Source organism: Octopus bimaculoides, chromosome 4, assembly GCF_046866305.1.
Source record: "Octopus bimaculoides isolate indiv1 chromosome 4, ASM4686630v1, whole genome shotgun sequence".
Lineage (NCBI taxonomy): Eukaryota > Metazoa > Mollusca > Cephalopoda > Octopoda > Octopodidae > Octopus > Octopus bimaculoides.
In genome coordinates this window covers 134,208,163-134,233,526 of record NC_142931.1, presented here as the reverse complement: position 1 = coordinate 134,233,526, position 25,364 = coordinate 134,208,163, and the positions used below count along the sequence as shown (strand labels likewise).

The 25,364-nt window shown below is 37.6% G+C and overlaps 1 protein-coding gene across 1 annotated transcript; it reads left to right on the top strand.

Moving 5' to 3' along the window:
• Positions 1-85: 85 nt before the first annotated feature.
• LOC106878892 (uncharacterized) lies at positions 86-24,804 on the top strand. The gene is made up of 4 exons (XM_014928241.3): positions 86-995; positions 14,703-14,826; positions 16,792-16,847; positions 22,160-24,804. Exons 1-4 carry the CDS (start codon positions 273-275, stop codon positions 22,295-22,297), a joined length of 1,041 nt encoding a protein of 346 aa, XP_014783727.1. The 5' UTR covers positions 86-272; the 3' UTR covers positions 22,298-24,804.
• Positions 24,805-25,364: the final 560 nt, after the last annotated feature.

Here is a 25,364-nt window from a genome sequence, read left to right as displayed (position 1 = left end):
GTTTTCTTTTCTCGTTTATAACCTGATGGGATTTATTAGAAGTAGCGTAGTAATCCAACGACGTAGTCCACTACGCATGTCAACTAGTACTTGAATGTAAAATGGTATTTTCTCAACATGTCTTAACGCAAGGTCTGCTCCTTTTTAACCTGTTTGACCATAATACTTGTTATGATCACAAACGTTTGCATTGATTAGATTTTGCCTTATAAGTCTATATACAGTTATTAACATTTTATCTAAATCGGCGTCATTTGCATTTTCTCCATGAAATGGAAAATAGTGGCCTTAGCTTAGGTTGCTGTGAAGAGGAGAAGATCTATGCGTCCCAGCTGGACTCGGCACATGGAGCCACTGCTTGGGGCAGTAATCAAACGAACTTGTCGGAACTGAACAACTTGTCTACAATCACTAAAGATCACCAGGTCGTATCTACCACCACCAAAATTATCGAACGAGCCGGAATCAAAGAAAACACATTACCAAATGGCAAGATAAAACATAGAACAGATGAAAACGGACTGATTAACCATGTCTTACCTGATGGATTGCTCGGCCCTAACGGCGAAGAGGAATATGATTGTTGTACTTTAAATAGTGTTAGTTGCAATCCTGATTGCAGTCATAATGAAAGCGACACGGGCATTTTGTCTTGTCAGTCCGGGGTAGAAGAGATTAAATCGTCACGCGACCATGACGATAACCCTTCCAATCGGCAAGAGGTTATGGACAGTGTAAATAAACAACTGAATAACCTTAACATTTCTAAGGACAACACATCTACTGTTGCCATATCTTCGGGACCTGAGACGGCAGTTGTAGATGATGCATGTGCTAATACTGTCGCTACAGAAAGCCAACTGGAGTATCGCGTTTACGAATGTGAACTCCAGATGGCCGATATTATGCGATTGATTACCAAGGATCTCTCTGAACCTTATTCGATATATACATACCGATATTTCATTCACAACTGGCCAAAATTGTGCTTCCTGGTGAGTAAACAGTGTATGACTTGTGTATCGTTTGGTAAGAAGGTATTTTATTGACTGCAAAACAACTACTGTTGTGCAGAAGTAATGTTTTACTCCCTACTACTTGGTATCTCTCATATATGTCGCCCTTTCTACAGTGTTTTGTTGAAATAGTTTGGTATTTAGCAAGTCGGTCCCACTCACTAAAACACGGTTAACAGAAATATATCTAGTTTACCGTAAACACGTCACAAATTTCCTGATTTAAATATTTACATTAAAATGTAGACATTGGCTCTTGGAGTCACTGGAAACCACTTGTAGACTAGTTGTTCCTTGCCATTTATCGGCATATCCTTATAAGTGTATACACCAGGTTGCTTATAGAGTATTTTTACTATCTCTCTTTCTCTCATACACACACAGACTTACACATTCAAATATAGATCTGTGTAGTCGTGTATCATATATAGACATAACTACATATACATATAGCATGGATTGTTTTAATGATCCGCTTATATTTTATTTCCCCGTAATAACAACATCGATATGAAAGGTTTTATTAGTTTCAGTTTGTTCATTCCAGTTATAGCAAACCAAGTCTCCAACTGGCATTTTACTACAAGAAATAACGCTCCCTCGGAGAGGCCGAGCAAATTTAAACCTTGCCTAACTCAACTCTAACGTCTTCTTCCTATAATTCTCAGTCCCCTGAATATAGTAGTTTCATTCGGTTATTCACTGCAGATTCTTTGCTTGTGAATGAACCACTATTTTCGTCTTTTATTTGAAAATTTCCATGTAATCCTCTCTTCAGACTTTGTAAAACCGCAAATAATATTTGGTTTTGTTTTGTTTATTCATGTCTTCTAGGTTACATGTAGGAACTATAAATATATTTTTTAAAAAAAATAGAAACTCTGGTCTATGACACACACCTAAAGCAAAGCTACAAATCCTTATAGGAGGTTTCTTTATGGCTAGGTTAGTGCAATTTGCAAGCGAAGTAAAATAGTGTGGTTTCGGAAAGTCATTAGTATCCGTGTACAACTGTGGTGTTTGTACGGAAGCCCACTTGGATCACTACTAGCATAAACCCAGACTAAGAAGCATCGAATACCGACTTCCAAACCTCTTCAAATTCGGTAATAATGATAATAGTTGAATCTCGTATTTCTTTCTATTCCTTGTCGTTGCTATCGTCATTTACTTTTTATATATACCCTGAAATTACATCATTTTTATTAGCATTTGTTTTATGGTTACACAGACACATATATACACACACACAAGTGTGTGTGTATGTGTAACACACATACACACGCGCGCACACACACACACACACATATATATATATATATATATATATATATATATATATATATATATATATATATTCACTGCAGAGTTTCTATCATACAATATACTCTCACAGACCTACATACATAGTGGAACAGAAATTCTTGGTGAGATCTAGCCGCAGCGATGAAAATTTTCAACACAGTAAAAACATGTTGGCTTCATTCAAAAGCAGGAATATTAAATTGTCTGGTTGTGAAAATAGTTAACGCAGTTGCCTCCTGGCAATCGGGAGTGTACTTGGTTCGATTCCATCAAATGCTGTTACATTTTGGGTTTTTTTAAAAATTTATATTGTATGCAAATATTAGTTAACGTTAATTTACATTAAGATCTCCGCTGCTTATTTATATAACACTTGTTTATATTTACGAATTTCTTCATAAAGTGTATTCGGTAGATTCCTTAAGTAAAATTTGGAATTATCTGTATCAAGTTTAAACCTGATATATTTTCTTCATTGTTCTCCAAAATGTTCATTTGCTCTATATGCACTAATTATTGGGCTATTTACAAATCAAACAACTCTACTAATAAATATATTTATTGCTCTTTTCTGTTAATTAGTCTTCGTTTCAGACAACTACGTTAATACTCTTTTCAGCTTGTAGTAGTACCAAAAAGTAGTTTCGGATTCTTCTGTGTTGGTTTTGCTCTTCTATCGTAATTCGAAACCGTTGTACGCAAATGCAAGTTTACCTAGATTTAGTAGCATTAATATGATATTGCTGTTATAGGTGATTAGTCAAAACTAAAAATGTATCGAGAAGTGTAGTCGATGAACTGACGCTAGGACATGATTGGTACTTAGAAGCCAAATCAACTCTGATTGGAATTGAACTCTGGTATAGAAGGACGAATTCAGATATTGTTGGCTATTTTAGTCCAGTACTTCCCAGTTTTTGCCTAATAACGACCGTCGTATAATCTTCGTTTTAACATTCAGTTTTCTCTGCCCTTTTATATTTGGCCTTGAATCCATTTTAACTGTAGTATAGCTGGACCTAGTTGCTGAAGATTTTCTGTTCTTCTGATGCCCATCGAAACTTGCTTAATCATTGAGTCAACTGTTCTTTCTTTCTTAGCAACCATTGATTAGTCAAGTTGATTGGAATGTATAAGCACAACCTAAATTAGTTTGGGTTCCTATTTATCAACAATTGTTATATAATGATATTTTAATGACTTGGTGGTACCAAGGCTAATTGAACCTTGTACCTATTTTCACAGGTCAATAACAGTTCACATAATTTCTTTCATTGAGTTTTAGATGTTCTCGAAAAGAAAGAATATTTAATGTAATCACTAAAATTCGTCAAAAATGCCCATTTCATAAGACAAGGAGATCCCTAAATGCAATTATTCTTTTCATGTTTACACTAGAATTAGGGCTAAATTGTTTTTTCGTTGTTCTTTTCCTTAATATTTCCGATCGAAGTTACTACCATAATGGACCCTTATTTTGAAAATCTTTCAAATTCTGATGTTATTGTTATTAGAATTATAAAGGACAGTAAATATTGGCGATCTCGAATTTTTGCCAATGTTTGATACTCGAAACAACAGTGCATCATAAATTCCTTGGTGTGTTTGTCAGTCGGAAGTTGGTATGCCATAAATCAATATGAAAACCAGGTCAAACTTTATTTTTATTTCTATATTCTAAACACTAACGAAACTGTAGGAGTATATAAAATTTACCATGCTGCAGCTGTTACATACAGCATGTCAAAATCTTTGCTACCTAGTAATGGTTGTACAATATCTATAAATTTATGAAATGGTATTATATATTCCATTGTAAAATTAGCTTTTCAATCTCTTTTGCACATGTGGTGTTATGATGAACCCAATTGCATTTGTTGTCTATATAATTTTTTCATAAATCCAAATCGAAGATATCAAGGGGAAAAGTATATTTTCATGCTGTTACAATACTTCCATAATTCGTGTGGTTCTACATTTATCAGTCTATTGTTCATTGTTGCACTTTCTCTTTTTCCAGGAAATGTGAAACAGAAAAATTGCTGAATGTGTGCACACCAAATCTCATGTATGCATACTCACACCTTTGTGTGTGCGTTTGTATATAAATGTATATGAGCACTTATATATGTATAATGTGTATGCATGAATATGTATATGTACATGCACATATATGTATGCATCATCACATCACTTTTTTGTCTTCCATACTGGCTTGGGTTGGACAGCTTTACAGGACCAACAAGTCAGAAGTCTGTGTCAAGCTCCAATGCCTGATTTGGCATGGTTTCTGTGGCTGGATGCCCTTCCTAACGCCAACCACTTTACACAGTGAACTGGGGGGGGGGTCTTTTGTTGCACTAAAACTATCACTACAAATAACTCGTGAGACAAAAAGCCTGCACTCCCATGAATGGGGCTGTAGTAAAGAGGAAGGTAGCTTTTTGCTCAGTGGTGAGAGGGACAGTTTCAAATGTGTTACTATAGAGGACATGCATTGCTTTCTTGCATTATATAGGGGTGGGTAGGAGTAGCTTGAAGGAAGAGAAAGTTGGTGCTGACAAGGTGTCAGCATACTATCAAGGTGTAGGAAAGTGAGTATAAGAGAGAATAAGGACAGGATCAGGAAGGGTGGGTGGGTAGGTAATTTCGTAAGAGCATGAGAGAAGAGTGACAGATGGTTATAGATGAGGGTAGAGATGAAGTGTGGTCAGTGGTAAATACCAGTATGGAGTGGAGTGAAAGATATGGGAGTGGCTCAGGAAGGAAGTGGTGGTAAGTGGCAATACAAGAAGGGTGGAGAGCAGCAGTATAATAAGCTTGGAGATCAGAAAATGGGGTGTTGATATGCTGTGGGAGAGAGATATGTACTGTGACACAGGTGGCAGTCAGAGATATATAGGAGTGGCTATTGTTAGCAGGTGGGGGTAGAGGACTATTGACAGCAGATAAGTGAGGGTGTCAAAGATGAAGTATGGTAGTTCTTAGGAAAGGGAGATCTCAGGCGGCACAAATAGGGGTGAATGAAGGGTGTATTTTAAAAGGCGTTATTTCCATAGAGAGGGGAAATAACTGGGAGCACAAAAGGGACTGAAATATGTGCAGATTCTGCTCTTATATTGTTACAGTAGCTGAATAATGCTATAGTTAGAAGAGTGATGGAAGGATGAGTGTTAGGAAGATTAGATGCATTGTCACAGACTAGACTTCCCAAGCACAATGAATCATCAGTTAGCTCATTCCTTCATCATCTCTGTGAGGCTCAATGTCTTGAGACCAGCCTTCACTGAGATCATGTCTTCCTGGGTCTCACTGACCTTTTATAAGATGGTTTTACAGTAGAACCTTATCAGTGCCTCATAACTGGATGCTGACTGTTTATCTGGCCATTGAGACAAAGATTTATTGTTTTGGCACTCTGCTACACACTACATCTGTGTGAATGCATTGCTATTATGTTTTATTTGATAATTTTTTTTTTTGTATTTTTATACTCCTTTATTTTGGACTATATATAACAAACATGGCGTGGTTGATATCTCTATCTTGAGATGACACATACACAACTATTATAATGTAATTATTAATTATAGGATTGTGAATGGTGATTGATGTTATTGAAATGGCTAATAGATACAGAGTTTTTAATATATCAAAGATACTATTTTCTACTTTTTACTTATATGTATATATACATATATTTATGTTTATGTCTGTGTGTATGTGCTAGGTGTTGAGATGGCAGAATCGTTAGCATGCTGGACAAAATGCTTAGCAACATTTCAATCCTTCTTAATGTTCTGAGTTTAAATTCCACTGAGGTTGACTTTGCCTTTCATCCTTTCAGTCATGATGAAATGAGTACCAGTTGAGTACTGGGGTCAATGTAATCGACTTACTGGCTCTCACAAAATTTCAGTCCTTGTGTTTATAGTAGAAAGGATTTAAATGTGTGTGTGTGTTTAAAGGTATACGTTTGTATAACTATACATGTCATCATTATTTTAATGTTTTATTTCTCCATGTTTGCATGGGTCAGATAAGAGTGTTAGGGCAAAGTTTTCTACAACCAGATGCTCTTCCTGGTGTCATTCATCACATCATCATCTTCGTCGTTTAACGTCCGCTTTCCATGCTAGCATGGGTTGGACAATTCGACTGAGGACTGGTGAAACCAGATGGCTACACCAGGCTCCAATCTGATCTGGCAGGGTTTCTACAGCTGGATGCCCTTCCTAACGCCAACCACTCCAAGAGTGTAGTGGGTGCTTTTACGTGCCACCAGCACGAAGGCCAGTCAGGCGGTACTGGCAACAGCCACGCTCAAAATGGTGTATTTTACGTGCCACCTGCACAGGAGCCAATCCAGCAGCACTGGCAACGATCTTGCTCAAATGTCTTTACACGTGCCACCAGCAAACCTGCTTTCAAACAGAATGATAACCTCAATGCTTTCATAGTGACTGCAAGCAAATGACATTGACAGTTAGACTAATGCTTACAAGCAGCAAACCCACAAAGACAAAAGGAATACAAACACATTCACACACTTGGTGTTAGGAAAGACATCCAGCCGTAGAAACCAAGCCAAATCAGACTGGAATCTGGTGTGACTCTCCCGCTTGCTAACTATGGTCAAACCATCCAACCTTTGTAGCATGGAAATTAGATGTTAAAGGATGATGATGATCACACACACACACATAAGACACTCCTATTAGTTTCTCTCTATCAAATCTACACAGTAGATTTATACATCTGATTATATATGAATATACTTTAGCCACAGATCAACCAATATCTTGTGCATGGAATTAGTGGACAGATTGAAAAAACCTACTGAAATGTATGTGTGTGTGTGTGTGTGAAGGCACATGGCTTAGTGGTTAAGGTGTTGCACTCATGATCACAAAAATAGAGTGGAGTGGAAAATGTGATCATAGAATACCAAAAGCACAAGTTCTGCTCAACAAGACATGTTGCAAAGCTCTCAGACAGCAGGTAGACCTGTGCAGTTGTTGAATGGTATCCAAAAGATTAGAAGAGATTTCCAAAAACAACGGAAGGATGACATAGTCAAAAAATTCAGCCTTAATAAAAGAGAGGATTACAATCAAGGGAAGAAGAGAAGCACATTGCAACCCAGTGATGTACAAGGACATTTGATAGGCTGGTTGGTAGAGCAATAGATGTATATTTGTGCATATGTGTGTGAGACACTGTATATTACCCTCTAAATATTTAGTCACTACAACTTTCACATGCCAGAAATGAAAAGAAAACCTTGAACTTGAAGTAGCTGTTTTTGCACATGTTGCTTTCAAGGTTGTCGATTTTTTTTTCTTTATAAGGAACCCAATCAAGTATTTTCTTAACTTTTTATAGTATTTCAATAGCAAAAGAAAACAGACATTTTACCTACTGAATGATTAGAAACATGAAACTTGGAGTATTGGAATTATGAACCTTTCAATTATAAAGTATTGAAGAATTCTCTACACTTCTAGAGTATTCTTTAATACACTTGTGTATTGAGTTCTTTAATTTGTCACATCTGAGAGAATTGACAAATATGTGTGTGTGTGTATATATATATATATATATATCATCATCATCATCATCATCGTTTAACGTCCGCTTTCCATGCTAGCATGGGTTGGACGATTTGACTGAGGACTGGTGAAACCGGATGGCAACACCAGGCTCCAATCTAATTTGGCAGAGTTTCTACAGCTGGATGCCCTTCCTAACGCCAACCACTCAGAGAGTGTAGTGGCTGCTTTTACGTGTCACCTGCACGAAAACGGCCACGCTCGAAATGGTGTCTTTTATGTGCCACCGGCACAAGCCAGTCCAGGGGCACTGGCAACGATCTCACTCGAAAATCCTACGGGAGCCAGTCAGGCGGTACTGGCAACGGCCACGCTCAAAGTGGTGCATCTCATGTGCCACCCGCACAAGAGCCAGTCCAGGGGCACTGGCAACGATCTTACTTGGCTTGCCGGGTCTTCTCACGCATAGCACATTTCCAAAGGTCTCAGTCAGTAGTCATCGCCTCGGTGAGGCCCAATGTACGAAGGTCTTGCCTCACCACCTCAGCCCAGGTCTTCCTGGGCCTACCTCTTCCACGGGTTCCCTCAACTGTTAGGGTGTGGCACTTTTTCACGCAGCTATCCTCATCCATTCTCACCACATGTCCATACCAGCGCAATCGTCTCTCTTGCACACCACAACTGATGCTTCTAATGTTCAGCTTTTCTCTCAAGATACTTACACTCTGACGGGTATTCACATTGACATTACACATCCAACGGAGCATACTGGCTTCATTCCTTGCGAGCTTACGTATGTCCTCAGCAGTTACAGCCCATGTTTCACTGCCATGTAGCATGGCTGTTCGTATGCATGCGTCATACAGTCTGCCTTTTACTCTGAGTGAGAGTCCCTTTGTCGCCAGCAGGGGTAAGAGCTCTCTAAACTTTGCCCAGGCTATTCTTATTCTAGCAGCTACACTTTCAGCGCACCCACCCCCACTACTAACTTGGTCGCCCAGATAGCGGAAGCTATCGACTACCTCTAGTTTTTCACCCTGGAATGAGATAGAAGTTGTTTCCTGTTTGTTTACAGTCTTTATTGCACCTGAACATCTGCCACAAACAAAAACTAACTTCCTAGTTAACCTGCCTTTGATGTTGCTGCACTTCTTATGTGTCCATAGCTTGCACCGGGTACATCTTATAGAGTTACTACCTACTCCTTTTCTACATACTGAGCAGGGCCATCTACCTGAAGGGGTTTGTGTTTTATCTACCTTCCTACTTATTAGGATTTTGGTTTTAGCTGGGTTGACTCTAAGGCCCTTCAATTCTAGACCTTGCTTCCACACCTGAAGCTTCTCCTCTAGTTCTGATAGTGACTCCGCAATTAGGGCAAGGTCATCAGCATAGAGGAGCTCCCAGGGGCAACCTGTCTTGAACTCCTCTGTGATTGCCTGGAGGACTATGATAAATAAGAGGGGGCTGAGGACGGAACCTTGGTGGACCCCTACCTCTACCCGGAATTCATTGCTGTACTCATTTCCAACCCTCACCTTACTGGCAGCATCTCTGTACATGGCTCGCACAGCTCTCACTAACCATTCTTCTATCCCAAGTTTCCTCATTGACCACCAGATAAGGGATCGGGGGACCCTGTCAAAGGCTTTCTCCATGTCAACGAAAGCCAGGTACAGAGGTTTATCCTTAGCTAGGTATTTCTCCTGCAGCTGTCTCACTAGAAATAAGGCATCAGTAGTGCTTTTACCTGGCACGAACCCAAACTGCATCTCATCTAAATTGATTCGCTCCCTAATTAGTTGGGCTATGACCCTCTCTGTAACTTTCATAACCTGATCTAATATATATATATATATATATATATATATATATATATATAATAGTTTTCAATTTGAGTACAGCATCTCACTCGTGAGGCACTAATGCATGATGTGTTGAAACAATCGTAGTGATTAATAAAAAATTTCGTGAATTCCATTTTCTTTCTCTTCCTTTCATTTTTTATATATATCATCATCATTTAGCATCCATTTTCCATGCTGGCATGGGTCAGACGGTTTGACTGAAACTAGCAAGATGGAGAGCTGCACCAGGCTCCAGTCTGTTTTGGTTTGATTTCTACAGCTACATGCCCTTCATAATGCCAACCATTCTACAGAGTGTACCGGGTGCCTTTAACGTGTCACTGGTATGATATATATTACACTGGAACCTTGATTCGTGAATAAATCGGTTTACAAACAGTTTTTCAAACATAAAATGTGTCAAGTGACAACTGGTGTTTCAAGTAATGAACATGCAAGCTGGCATCAGTGGTTGGCAACAGGCTGGGAGTGTCAGTTACTGTCTAACTTTCACACAGTGCACATCCTTTCTCTTGAATTTCCTATGAGAAAAATAGTTTAGCTTTACAAACATTTCGGGTAATGAATGGCCTTCAGGAATGACGCAAAATCATAAACTGCATTTCCACTGTATATATGTATATACAATGGACCAGTGGTTAGGGCAGCGGACTCGCGGTCATAGGATCACGGTTTCAATTCCCAGACCGGACGTTATGAATGTTTATTGAGCGAAAACACCTAAAAGCTCCACGAGGCTCCAGCAGGGGATGGTGGCGAACCCTGCTGTACTCTTTCACCACAACTTTCTCTCACTCTTACTTCCTGTTTCTGTTGTACCTGTAATTCAAAGGGTCAACCTTGTCACACCATGTCACACTGAATATCCCCCGAGAACTACATTAAGGGTACACGTGTGTGTGGAGTGCTCAGCCACTTGCACGTTAATTTCACGAGCAGGCTGTTCCATTGATCGGATCAACTGGAACCCTCGACGTCGTAAGCGACTGAGTGCCAACAACAACTATATCAGTAATCCCTTGCCATATCATGGTTCACCTATCGCAGTTTATTACTTAAGCTTACGTTGATTCCTCTGTGGTGTTGTTTTGCGTTGATAATAAAATAAATATATACAATTTATAAAAATGATAATAAAACAATATACAGTAGTTTCTACTTCGCATATTTTCACCTATCGTGGGGTATTTTGGAACGTAACACATGCGGTAGTCAAGGGATTACTGTGTGTGTGTGTGTCGTATATTGTAATATATGTGTGAATATGTATGTATATATGTGTAAGAAAGAGATAAAGACTACAATACAAGAAGTTACATTCCATGTTGAATGTGGCATTCAATGTATTAAACTTCCCCAGCTGTCACTATCTCTCAGCCAGTCAAAGCCTGAAAAGGTTTTGGACAGTGCCCCTGTTTCTCAGATTAATTTTTTTTTAAAAGCATAACAATAGATTTATAGTTAGAATTCCTGACATTTCATCTAATGTTATTATATGTTTAGTTGAAAAGCATGTGGTAAAGGGAAAATTTATTTGTTGTATTGATATTATTTTCATTGTAGTTTGTAGCTCTTGAGTTTATCTTTTGAATCCAATCGAAATTAACATGTGAAGGTTGTAGTGACAAAATATTTAGATGGTACTATACACGGCCACATACATTAGTGAGAACTCATTGATAAAATGTTGGATGGCTCTTTTCTGCCAAGGACAAGCAGTATCAACATGTTATTGCTGAGTTCTCCTTGTCGGGGTATCCAAATGAAATGCACACTTGTGCTTTTCAGTTTTTCTGTTCATTTTGATATATTATGTGATATCATCATCGTCATCACTCAACATCCATTTTTCCATGCTCGCATGGATTAGTCAACCCTAGGCCAATCAAAGCCTTATGCTGTTTGTATGTACCCTTGTCTAGACATCACATAATGGTTGAAAATGAACATGCAAGCAAGGTTGTTTGTTTCTCGTCTTCTAGGAAAAACATATCTGGCCATGGGGAAATATCTCCTGAATTGGTGACAGGCGAGGGCTTGCGAATAGCATTCTGTATATCTTCCTTAATGTAGAAAGGCTGTTGGAAGCCATACAACTGTAGTATACAGAATGCTATTTTGATATAATAAAATGTTTCTGTCACGTAAGTTTTAGCAAGCCTGCTGGCTATTTACAACACTAATGATTTATTACTCACTGTTTTTCTATGTCAATAGAACTTAAATTTGTCTAAGCATATGGTTGCTAATGGATGCTTGCTGTTGATGACATGCAAATATGTAGAAATTCTACTGCTGGATGCTTCTCGTGTGCTACTGATATTCTTCTGTGCTTTTTAGCACTGTACATCTATACATGATGCTTTCTCGAGAAGAAAACAGCAGTAGTATGGATTTCTACAATTTATCTACGTTAACCCTTTAACATTCAGATGTCTTTGTCAAATGTAATGCTTATTTATTCATACTGCTTTGAATTAATCACATTTAATCTTGTAGCGTAGCGTAAGATTTCAATGGTGTGTTTGTATATTTTTAGAATGACATTATATGGTTGGTAAGGGTGGTTGGGTTTAGTTAGTTTTAACATAAAACATGCAGAATATTTGGGCCAAATATGGCCAACTTAAATGCTAAAGAGTTAAGCAAGATGTACAGAATACTATTTTTATATAATACTGCTTCTGTTGCTAAAAATGAACATATATATATATCATCGTCATTTAACGTCCATTTTCCATGCTGGCATGGGTTGGTCTGTTTGACTGATAACTGGTAAGCTGGGAGCTGCACCAGGCCCCAATCTGATTTAGCAAGGTTTCTATAGCTGGATGCCAACTACTCTGAGAGTGTGGTGAATGCTTTTTACATGCCACTGGCACAGGTGCCAGCCAGGTGGCACTGACATCAGCCATGCTCAAATGGTGCTTTTTACACGCCACCAGCACAGGTACCAGTCAGGCAGCACTGGCATCAGCCACGCTCAAACGGTGCTTTTTACTTGCCACCGGCACAGGTGCCAGCCAGGCAGCACTGACATATATATATCTTAATCTGTATATCTGATTTAACATGGCTATACTATGAGAAAGCCACAGCATGATGGTATTCTTGAGAAAGCATTTTATATTGACGTATTAGGCTAAAATGCACAGAAGTATCAGTAGTGGGGGAAAAAACGTCCATTTACAGTAGTGGAATTGCTAGATCTGGGATTTCTATGTATCTGTACCTTAGTGGTAGCAAGTATCCACTATAATTGCTTCTCTACTCATATAGAGAAACATTGTCTGTTTTGGTATGGTTTCTATGGCTGGATGCCCTTCCTAATGCCAACCACTTTACAGAGTGTACTGGGTGCTGTTCATGTGGCACCAGCACAAGTATCTTTTATATGGCACCAACACAGGTGCTTGTTACATGGCACCAGCATGGGTGCTTTTAACATGCTAACAGCACAAGTGCCTTTTAGCATGCTACCAGCATGGATGCGTGGGACCTACTGTATATATAGAGCGATAAACTGTTGATTGAGATAACTTGTGGTTCTGATTACATTAAAGCTAATGAGCTGTAACTAAATTGAAACTATAAACCTTCAGATGTTATGCCTGTTTCTTCTCTCTTTACAACAAGGTTAGAAATGTATTTTTATATATATAATGAATTCATTCATATACTCTATGGTGTCTTCATCATATCATCATCATTTAACGTCCGCTTTCTATGCTAGCATGGGTTGGACGATTTGACTGAGGACTGGCAAGCCAGATGGCTGCACCAGGCTCCAATCTGATCTGGCAGAGTTTCTACAGCTGGATGCCCTTCCTAACGCCAACCACTCAGAGAGTGTGGTGGGTGCTTTTAAATGCCACCGGCACGAAGGCCAGTCACACGGTACTGGCAACGGCCATGCTCAAAATGGTGTTTTTTACGTACCACCTGCACGGGAGCCAGTCCAGTGGCACTGGCAACGATCTCGCTCGAATGATTTTCTAACATGCCACCAGCACAAGTGCTAGAAGGCAACTCTGGTAACGATTATGCTCTAATGGTGCTATTTACGGGCCACTAGCACGGAAGCCAGACAACTGCTCTGGCAATATAATATTTATAGGTGCAGGCGTGGTTGTGTAGTAAGAAGCCTAAGTAAGGTATTATTGTGTGTGTGTGTGTGTGTATATATATATATATATATATATATATATACACACACACACACACACACACACACACACACGCGCACACACACAAATGGTGACTTGCATATTTACTCCTAATACATTTTCTGGCAGATTTGGACAAATGCTAATTGCTACTGTGTTAACACATTCAGTTCATTAGTACATGTATGAATCAAATGCGTTCTGAGCACATATTCGTCATAAAGTTGTTGTTCACTTGTGACAAAACACAACAGCAATTAGCTTATTCACATTTGAATCTGCCTGAATTAAGAATAAATGTGCAAGTCATTATTTTGATTCTCGCTGTTCACCATGCATATGATGATTATCATAGGCATGGTTGTGTGGTAAGAAGTTTGCCTCCCAACCACACGGTTCCGGGTTCAGTCCCACTGCATGGTACTTTGGGTGAGTGTCATCTTCTATAGCCTTGGACTGACCAAAGTCTTGTGAGTGGCTTTAGTAGATGGAAACTGAAAGAAACATATTGTATATATGTGTGTTTGTGTGTCTTTGTGTATGTATTTGTCCCCCACCATCAATTGACAACTGGTGTTGGTGTGTTTACATCCCCGTAACATAGCAGTTCAGCAAAAGAGACCAATAAAATAAGTACCAGGCTTTATAAAAAAATAAGTGATGGGGTCACTTCAACTTAAGGAATGTTTGGTCACCATTTATCAATGTTCTCATTTAAATTGTTTGTTGTATTTTCCTAATTTAATGAGGCTTTTGTCAAAGAAACTCACATTTTTTTTTTTTTATCTCTTACAGTGTATGGATGGCAGTAAATGTGTTGGTGCCATAGTTTGCAAATTGGACATCCACCAAGGAGTTATAAGAAGAGGATATATAGCTATGCTTGCTGTTGATGCTGAGTATAGACGGCGGAAAATTGGTAAGTATAGACAAACTGTACTAAAATTTTGTTGAAAGTAGACTGGAATATTGCTCATAACATCTGGGGAAAAGATCACTATGATTAGAAAGGATAAATTCATGTTGTGAATATATTTGGTGAATGTCAAGCTGTTAGAGAAAGGCATACAGGGAAAGTAAGTTCTATTGAGTAGCCATACTGAAAGTAAAGGATTTATGTGTTTGGTAGAGATTAGTGAGAAAAACACTGTATGAGTAGTAAGTAGGCTACAGAATAGTGCAACGAGTGAAATCTGAACAGTAAACTGTTCTTGAAGCGATAGAAGGATCAGTAAAAGAGCATGATGATGGGCCGAAGATTAAGGATTTTTAATAAGAGAGGCCTTATCAACAAGCAAATGGCTTTCTTCCTCATCCTTGTCATTTAACGTCAGTTTTCTATGCTGGTGTGGTTAGGGCAGCGGACTCACAGTCATAGGATCACGGTTTCGATTCTCAGACTGGGCGTTGTGAGTGTTTATTGAGCGAAAACACCTAAAGCTCCACAAGGCTCCGGCAGGTGATGGTGGCGAACCCTGCTGTACTCTTTCACCACAACTTTCTTTCACTCTTACTTCCTGTTTCTGTTGTGCCTGTATTTCAAAGGGTCAGCCTTGTCACACTGTGTTACGCTGAATATCCGAGAACTACGTTAAGGGTACACGTGCCTGTGGAGTGCTCAGCCACTTGCACGTTAATTTCACGAGCAGGCTGTTCCGTTGATCGGATTAACTGGAACCCTCGACATCGTAAGCGATGGAGTGCCAACAACTATGCTGGTACGAGTTGGACAGTTCAACAGGAGCTGGTCAGCCAGAGGACTACACAATACTACTACTGTCTGTTTTGGCATGTTTCATGGCTGGATGCCTTTCCTAATGCCAACCACTTTACAGAGTGAACTGGGTGCTCTTTACATGGCACCAGCATTGGTGAGGTGTAGTGAACAAGGATAAGGTGTTCCAAATGTGGGAACAGTATTTCATTGTTGAGTATATTTGGACCCTGTTAGAAGCTAGCAACTACTTGAAACCGAAATACTTCTTAGTTCTAAAAGTAAAGCTAAGTCTCCTTGTTGCTGCTCTTCCTTGAAATAAGCAATATAGTCAGTTTGTTGACTGTATATTGTTGTGAGACAATGACTAGTGACTGGGACCTTTGGAAATATGCAGTGCGTGAGAAGACCCGGCAAGCCAAGTGAGACCATAATCCGTGGCCTCTGCCAGAAGTGTAGCCAGCTCACTTATTCATATCTTTACTTCATTGAACACTAAACTCTGCTTACAAAGACCTGTTGGGGCAAGTGAAATCGAAATCATAATTGAACCATATTCGATGACTGGCACCTGTGCCAGTGGAGCACTAACAGCACCAACTGAGCGTGATCATTGCCAGAGCAGCTGTCTGGCTTCCCTGCCAGTGGCATGTAAATAGCACCATTTTGAGTGGGATCGTTACCAGCATCGCCTTACTGGCACTTGTGCCAGGGGCACGTTAGAAAACATTCGAGTGAAGTCATTACCAGTGCCACTGGACTGGTTCCTGTGCAGGTGACACGTAAAATACGCCATTTTGAGCGTGGCCGTTGCCAGTACCACCTGACTGGCCCTCGTGCTGGTGGCACATAAAAGTACCCACTACATTCTCGGAGTGGTTGGCGTTAGGAAGGGCATCCAGCTGTAGAAACTCTGCCAGATCTGATTGGAGCCTGGTGCAGCCATCCTGTTCACCAGTTCTCAGTCAAATCGTCCAACCCATGCTAGCATGGAAAGTGGACGTTAAACGATGATGATGGTGTTTCTAAATGAACAACAAATTTTCTGTAACAATTTGTTACATATTTCCCTAGAGTAATTCTTGTAATAAGATCCTTATTTTCTAATTGTATTTAATTTTGTGCATTTTCCTAATATTAACTTTCACTTATTTTTATTATGTTTTGCAGGCTCCAATTTAGTTCTAAAAGCCATTAGAGCAATGCTTGCTGATGGTTGTGATGAGGTGAGTTTTTTTTTTTTGTTTTTTTTTTTCAAATCTTTTAAGGAAATCCTCCTGTTGATTTTATGCAAGTGTTTTATTTTAAACTTTAATTTGCTTCATCTTCAAAATTATTTTATGCATTTCATCGTGTGAAATGTGAAGTTTTTATCAATATTATCATTAAATTCCCTGAGATCGACTTCGCCATTCATTTTTTGGGGTCACTGAAATATGTACCATTTAAGCTCTGCAGTCAATGTAGTCAACTTACCCCCTCCCCAAAATCAAAATTTTGAATCCACTATTATTATTATTATTATTATTATCATTATTATTATTATTATTATTATTATTATTATTATTAAGGTAGTGAGCTGGCAGAATTGTTAGCATACAGGACAAAATGCTTAACAACATTTCGCCCATCTTTATGTTCTGAGTTCAAATTCCACCGAGGTCGACTTTGCCTTTCATCCTCTTGGGGTTGATAAAATAAGTACCAGTTGCACACTGGGGTTGATGTAATTGACTTAGCCCCTTCCCCAAAATTGCTGGCCTTGTGCCAAAATTTGACACTATTATTATTTGTCTCTCTGTTCTGAGGTTAACTACCTTCCAGGGTCAATAAAATAAATACTAGGGTTGGTTTAACAGATCCATATCTCCCTAAAATTTGTTGTCTTGTGCCATTGTTACTTTATCCAGCCATCCATTTTCTCTGCCAGTTATTTCTGGGAGAGTCATAGTGATAGAATCCTCAGGCACCTTCTCCATCATTATTGGACTTTCCAGTTGAATTCCCAAGCATGACTAGCTGAGACTATAGGTATCATCCAACCAAATATTACTTTAGATCCTTGAAAATAAACAATGACACATCATTTATAATCATTGAACATTGTATTAGAAATCGCTCACTATTAAACAACCAACTTATCACAACTTTTATCATTGTGTTTCTACTTTTAACTGAAATATGAACTCAGCCATAGAACATAATACATAATTTGAAACTATCATATCATTAATACAGTATTAAACATCATATACCAGCTCTTGTATGGAATGTTATTTACAAAATAGAGTACAAATGGGGAATGTTGGATGCTTAGCTAGATTTGTCACTCTGGTTCAGTTATTAAAATTTGGGGGATTAAATTTGTCCAGGCTCAGCTATACTTTATAACCTTCCTAGGGTGATGAAAATAAGTGCCATTACTAGACTATGACAGAGTGAGACAATCTTTTCCTCTTCTTTACATAAATGACTTTCTGCCTACTGAAAGAAAACCAACATTCTAAGAGTTTTACAGTAAATTCACTTAAAAACTATAACAGTAGAATTAAAGAACCACTAATTAATAGGCTTATAGACAATTGACTAACACAGAATAATTCGATATTAAATCTATTAAAAGAATGTGGAGCATTTGAACAATTTGACTGGATTAAAGATTTGCTTACTTGACCAAGGGTGATGCATTTAAAAGCCTGCTTTTTTGCCATGCCAAAGACATATTTTTGCTTTGTCTAGTTTAACAACAATTAAATCCTCTTCTTCCACTTAAAAAATCGGATTTCCAGCTGGGGAAGTAAAACATTTGTTCTGACAATAAATATAAATTTTGTCATTTATTGAACCTTTTAATTGCTATATGTAAAAAAAAAAAAAATGTTAATGGTGGTATACTTCATTATGGCTGCACCAAACTAGCTTTGATCAATATTGGAATATACGAGGAAATTCAACTCCATTAAGATAATGACTAACTATAAGACCTTAATTGAATGCTGTCATGATTATATATTTCCCTTCTGGTACATAGACAATTTTGTGAAGGCGTTTGGGTAATGAAGGGACTTTGACTCCACTGTGGATAATTGGCAAAGTTGATTCATGCTGAATTTAAACTGAAACACAGGCATGGCTGTGTGGTTAAGAAGATTGCATCCTAACCATGTGGTGCTGGGTTCAGGTTTACTGTGCGGCACCTGAGTCGACCAAAGCTTTGTGAGTGGATTTGGTTGACAAAAACTGGAAAAAAAGCTTGTCATATATATGTACATGTATGTTTTTGTGTGTCCTTGTCTAGACATCATGTGATGGATGTAAATGAGCACCATCATCATACAAATGTAGTTGTTCATTTCCAGTTTTCCATGAAAAACGGGTCTGGCCATAGGGAAATATTACCTTGCTTGAAAACAGGTGAGGGTTGGCAACAGGAAAGGCATCTGGCTGTAGAAAATCTACCTCAGCAACTTGTCTGACCCATGCAAGCATGGAAAAGTGGACATTAATTGATGATGGTTATTATGTAAAGCAGGGTAATAAATAAGGTGTCATAAGGTGTTTAGTTTGTCACTCTGTTGTTTGTCTTTATCTGACCTAAATAAATAGTTAAATTAATGTAAATTATGTGTGCGTGTGTGTGTGTGGTATAATATATTGGATTGATTGCATGTGTGTATTATATAGATCATATAGCAATTTACTGTGTTGGACATCTGTCAACATGGTCGTAAGTTAAAATTCTACTTTTATCATTGTGTCAGCAAGACGTCCAACTCTGCTTGCTCCAGTTTGTTTGATTGAAATTCGACAAACAAGTACAAATAAAATGTGTCACCTATACAAAGCATGGATAAATGGATGTAAATCTGAAGAAGAATTCTTTAAATTACAATGCTTGATGTCTCATGGAAGATCATCAAACTAAAATATGGCTAAGGGAGACAATTACTTTGAGTTTGAAGTAGATAATTTAAGCTATTGCTGGCTATTAGAGTAATGAATTGTCATTATTTAACTTGTGATTTCATTGAAATAAGTAGGACAATAGCTCACTTACACATTGAAAGGTTGCAGAGCAAAGATCTAGAAGAGACTTCAAGTTTTGTTGGTAATACTATTGTTAAAGTAACTTTCTAGTAGAGCCACATCTGGTAAAACTTGTAATTCTGATACAAGCTTCAAATTACCTACTTATAGTTGTGTTCATAAAGTACATAAGTTTTAACTTCATTCTGTACAATATATATATATACACACACACACACATAAATATAACAAACATGGCTGTGAGTCAAGAAGCTTGCTTCCAAACCATCTGTTCTTAGATTCAGTCTCGCTGTGCAGCACCTTGGACAAGTGTCTTCTACCATAGCCCAGCCACCCAAAGCCTTGTGAATGGACTTGGTAGTCAGAAACTGAAAGAAGCCTCATACATACACGCATGCATATGTGCATGTGTGTGTAATTTTGTCCTGACATGTGTTGTTTTATAAGCAAGCCTCACTATCATACAAGCAATGTTATTTGCTTCTAGTCTTCTGTGAAGAACATGTCAGCCATGGGAAATATTGCCTTACTTGGAAACAGGAAAGGCATCTCGCTATGGGAAATCTAAGTCATTAAATTCCGTCTGATCAATGGAGGCTTGGAAAAGTGGACATTAAACAACAATGATGATATTTAACTCTAGATAACCTCTGGTTGAGTACACCTATGATCAAGGGCCTTCCAGTCTTATATTTATGTATATTGTATCTGAAACTACCATATTAAATATGTCTTTTTTTGTTTAAAGGCATGGGGAGCATTGGCTATTATTTCAAGCAGGTCAAACAACAACAGCACTCATGTCATTGACTTATTTTAACATCTTTGTTCATTATTGTCTTATACACATATGTCTGTCTCTTTTACTGTCATTGTATTTAAATTCTGTTCCTCTAATCCTGCTAGAGGTGAATTACATCTTCAGTCTTGCATCATGCCTTTTTTTTAAAATTTTATTGTGACTTTTATTAAACTATGTACAACATAAAAGTTTGACTAAAGCCCGAGAATTCAATTTGGTTTATAGAAACTGTGTCTAAGTCTGTTGTCTGTATGAGTCAGTGTGTGCATTAATAATAATGACCTGAAAGAAGCCAGGACCTTTGGTTTCATGTTAGCATTGAATGTATTTTGCCAACCATTGTTCAACCGGTTTACCTCACCAGCCACTTTGACTGGTTATCTGTCAAATTAATTTATTAATATCATCATTATTATTATTGATAAGCTGGCAGAATTGTTAAGATGCTGGGCAAAATGCTTAGAAGCATTTCACCGTCTTTGTGTTCTGAGTTCAAATTCTGCCGAGCTCAATTTTGCTTTTTATCCTTTCAGGGTTGATAAAATAAGTACCAACTGAATACTGGGGTTAATATAATAGATTTACACTCTTCCCTCCCCACCTAAATTGCTTGCTTTGTGCTAAAATTTGAAACCAATATTCATCATCATCATAGATCATACGTCTGTTTTCCATGCTAGCATGGGTTTAATGGTTCAACTAAGAACTGATAAACCAGGGAGTTGCACTAGGTTCCAATCTGATATGGCATGGTTTCTACAGCTGGATGCCCTTCCTAATGCCAACCACTCTAAGAGTGTCATGGGTGCTTTTTACATGCCAGTTACATGACACTGGCATCGGTCATGGGTATGATCTCACTTGGTTTGACATGTTTTCTCAAGCACAATATATCATCGAAGATCTTGGCCACCTGTCACTGCATTTGTGAGGCCCAACATTCGAATGGTGCTTTTTATATGTCACCAGCATAGGTGCCAGTCACGCGGCACTGGCATCAGCCATGACTAGAATTCACTTGGCCTGAGAGGTCTTCTCAAGAATAGCATACTGCCAAAGGTCTCAGTCACTTCTCATTGCCTCCATGAGGCCCAACATTTGAAGATTATGCTTCACCACTTCGTCCCATGTCTTCCTGGATCTACCTCTTCAACAAGTTCCCTCCACCATTAGAGTGCAGCCCTTCTTCACACAGCTGTCCTCATCCACATGCATCACAGGACCATATCAGTGCAGGACCGTCTCTCTTGCACATCACATCTGATGCCTCTTATGCACACTGACACTACACATCCAGCAAAGCATACTAGCTTCATTTCTTACAAACCTATGCATGTCCTTAGCAGTCACAACCCATGTTTCACTGCTGTGTAGCATGGCTGTTCGCACACAGGCATCATATAATTATTATTATTAACATAAATATTAAAATATTTCTGGTTGGACCATTGGTGGCAAAATATGTTTATTACTAACATAAAATGAATGTTTTGTAGGGTTTTTTTTTTCCTTTAATTCCCTGGGAGGATCTGTGTATGTATGTAATTGTTATTGTTAGATATTGACAGATTTAGTAGTTGAGCATCAATTGAAAATACTTTGATATTTTGTTTGTTTTTTTTGTTAAACCAAGATATAAATTTTTTCCTTTTTTTTTTTTTTTTTCTTTTTTTTTTTTGTCTTTTCTAGGTGGTATTAGAGACTGAAATCACAAACAAAGCTGCTCTTAAACTATATGAAAATCTCGGATTTGTAAGAGATAAACGGCTTTTTCGATATTATTTGAATGGAGTGGATGCTTTACGGTTAAAACTCTGGTTGAAATGAAAGGAATAAATTATTCTTGACGGGCTCTGGCCTTTATTTTTCTTTGACAGCATGAAAATATTTTGTATTTCCACATAGCTATTACTACTTCATGAACAGAACTCCTGGCAGGTTGATCCAATTTATCATGGCTCAGTACATGAAAATCTTGTCATTACAGTTCACCAAGCTGTGCTTAAGAGTTACAGCTGCTGTCAGTTATATGTTATTAACATCAACGGTAATATATTCAAAATATAAAACAAAATGACATAAGTATATAAGAAACAGTTTTCTGTTTCCTTAAACCAACTGATTTGTCCCAGTTTTCTGTAGCTCTGATCACACTGGATTTCCCCCCCATTTAATATGGCTCTATCTGATGTGAACTGAAGATACGAAAACTAGCTAGCCCAGTAGGAGATGCAAATGGTGTTATTCTTTCAGAAGCTGCACTCAGCTTACTTTAAGGTGTTCCTGTTGGTTAGATTGTCTTCTCATTTGGGGGCAGAATTCACATGTGTATGTTTTTATTTAAAGAAGAAAAAAAAATTCATTTGCTAATACTCAGAAATGTATTTTGTCTCAGTCATTTCATACTTCGTCAGTAACTGGCACTGCTTCCTCACCATTTAGGACTCCACACTTCTAGCTAACAGTTGGGTTATATTTTCAGTGTATCTTTCTAACGGTGTAGACCTACCTCTCTCCTTAGCTGTGTACTAAAATTAGGCTATGGTTCATATGTACATAAACCAGGATACGTTTGATTAGGCTGCATTCATCACAGTTTTTGACAGCTGTGAAAATGAGAAACTTTTTGGAGCAAAATGGAGTGGGGGGGGGGAGTACATTTTGCATTCTTTTTCTAATCTATTGAATTCCTATTTTCTTTTAAATTAATTGAAAATAATTCAATAAAATAAATGCATCAGGTTTCTTGTGGTGTTGAATTCATGGTCTTTGCTGATCCTTTTTGTGCTCTTTGTTTCAAACAACTTTGGTAAAACCAAACTGCAATGTTGAGAATGCATTTTGCTTTAGCTTAGTTGCATAAAATAGAATTTCTCTCTTCAAAGCAAATTTCACAGCCAGTTTATTTTGGATTCGATTTGAAATTTATTTAATTTTTTCTCATTCTAAATTTTGTTTCTCGTTGCTAAATTCAAGCCTTCAAATTCTTTGAATGGTTTCTCTGTTGAATAACATATATAACTGTTTTGCCACTGTCTCAATCGTTGTTGTTGTTATTGTTTAGCCTACCCCACCCCCAATCAGCCCAGACCTATGATCAGAGATGTTCCACCCATAATCAGCCCCGTCTTTTTAGAGGTGCATAGGACTACATTGTCCAGTAAGTTCTTTCCACATTTAAAATGCTAGGGTATTGTTCTTCGATGGAATTTAGCTGCTATTTATAGCAGGTAGAGTGACCATGTAAAGGTTCCCTCATTGGCTCGATGTCTCAGTTGTTGATTGGGATGGCTGTTCTAAAGTATTTAGAAGGTAACTAATTGAAATAGTGATCTTAAGGAAAGTTTTCTTTAAATAACACTGATACAGTTTTAGGAAAATATCTATCATGCAAATAAAAACAGATATTTTATGCTAAGTTATTTTATTCAGTGAATATATTTTTCTTTCTTTTAAAGCTATTTAACTGCAACTAATTGGGAATGTCGATAGGAGATTATTTTTAAAGGACTAGAGTAAGAAGTTTGTTTCACAAATAATGAAATTTCAATCCCAGTCTGTGATGGATCTTCCATATAATCAATGAGTGTAATTTATTTTATATTTTTGTGTACTTCTTATTTAAATTTTGTGTACTTTCTGATTTTTTTTTTTTTTTTGATTTTTTTTTTGTTTATTCTCAGATACAAAGCTATTTTCTATAGTAGCTGAAATCTCAGTTTTATCTACATCACAATATCAACAGTTGTTATTGTTGTTACAAATACCATTTTTAATGTCACAAAAAAAAAAAAATTTCTGACAAAACATCCCTTGGTATTGTTTGATTTCCATCAAAGGAACTGCTGTCTAGTTTGTTCTGACACTGAATAAACTACATTTTTTTTTTTTTTTTTTTTGTAATTTTTTTTTTTCCCTGTTTGTATCATTTATAATATATATTTTATCAAGTCAAAGAATGTTAATCAAAGTGTTATCCATGTTGATTCCAAGAAATAGTCCCCATCCCCTGTTGCTATCATTTCATTATTCCTATAGAATTTTCAACAACAAAAAAAAAATTTATATATCTTTAAGTGATTGCGTGCCAGGAAATATAAAAGTGCCCGATTTGTAATTCCCTGTGAGAATCCAAATCAAGTACTGAATATATTAAAATGACAACTACAAGAATTTCACTGAGTGAAGCGAATCATCTTTCAACATTGAATTACAATTTTGGTTGTTTTCAAACTACTAAAGAAAAAAAAATATGTTTTAATACTGAACAACTTTTAAACTGTCACCAAAATAAATTTCATATATTGATGTTGAGACATTAAATAGTGACAGTAGCAAGGTGTTGTTTTTGCTTCTGAGTTTCATGGCTGTGTGTGTGTATATTTAATATACATATCGTTTTAATTTCTTACAGGCTTGTTTATATTATATACATAGAATGAGTGTTGATTTTTCTCTTCCTTCTGGTGTTAGTAACAATCTGGTGTCTTACAACACATCATTATAAAATATCAATGAGAAAAATCAATTTTCATTTGATACTGCTTCTTTTTTTGATTTTTTTTTTTTTTTTTTAATTTGCCCACCACAGTAGAACTGAGATTCTAAAACCAAGGTGCCATTTGAAAAGCACATAAAAAAGCACTGCAAGGGTGGTTTCAATCAACTATATCCACCCTCCTTTTGGAATGTGTGGCCTTGTTACTTACTCACGCCCTTTTCTCCCTTTGGAGCATAGGCTATCAACATCTTTTCTTCACTGTTTATGACTCTGGGTTGTCAAAACTACTCCCTAAGTAATAGGGCGGAGGAGACCTCCATCTGTGTATCTGGAGATGTTTCCCTGAAAGAAGGCCTTCTTCTCACAGATTTTGTTGGTCTTGAATTGTCAGTG

Excerpts from the sequence above, each read along its gene's own strand:
- LOC106878892 (XM_014928241.3), top strand. The coding sequence starts at position 273 with ATGGAAAATAGTGGCCTTAGCTTAGGTTGCTGTGAAGAGGAGAAGATC. Across the intron at positions 14,827-16,791 it reads GTATAGACGGCGGAAAATTG|GCTCCAATTTAGTTCTAAAA; the intron begins GTAAGTATAGAC and ends TATGTTTTGCAG. Across the intron at positions 16,848-22,159 it reads TTGCTGATGGTTGTGATGAG|GTGGTATTAGAGACTGAAAT; the intron begins GTGAGTTTTTTT and ends TGTCTTTTCTAG.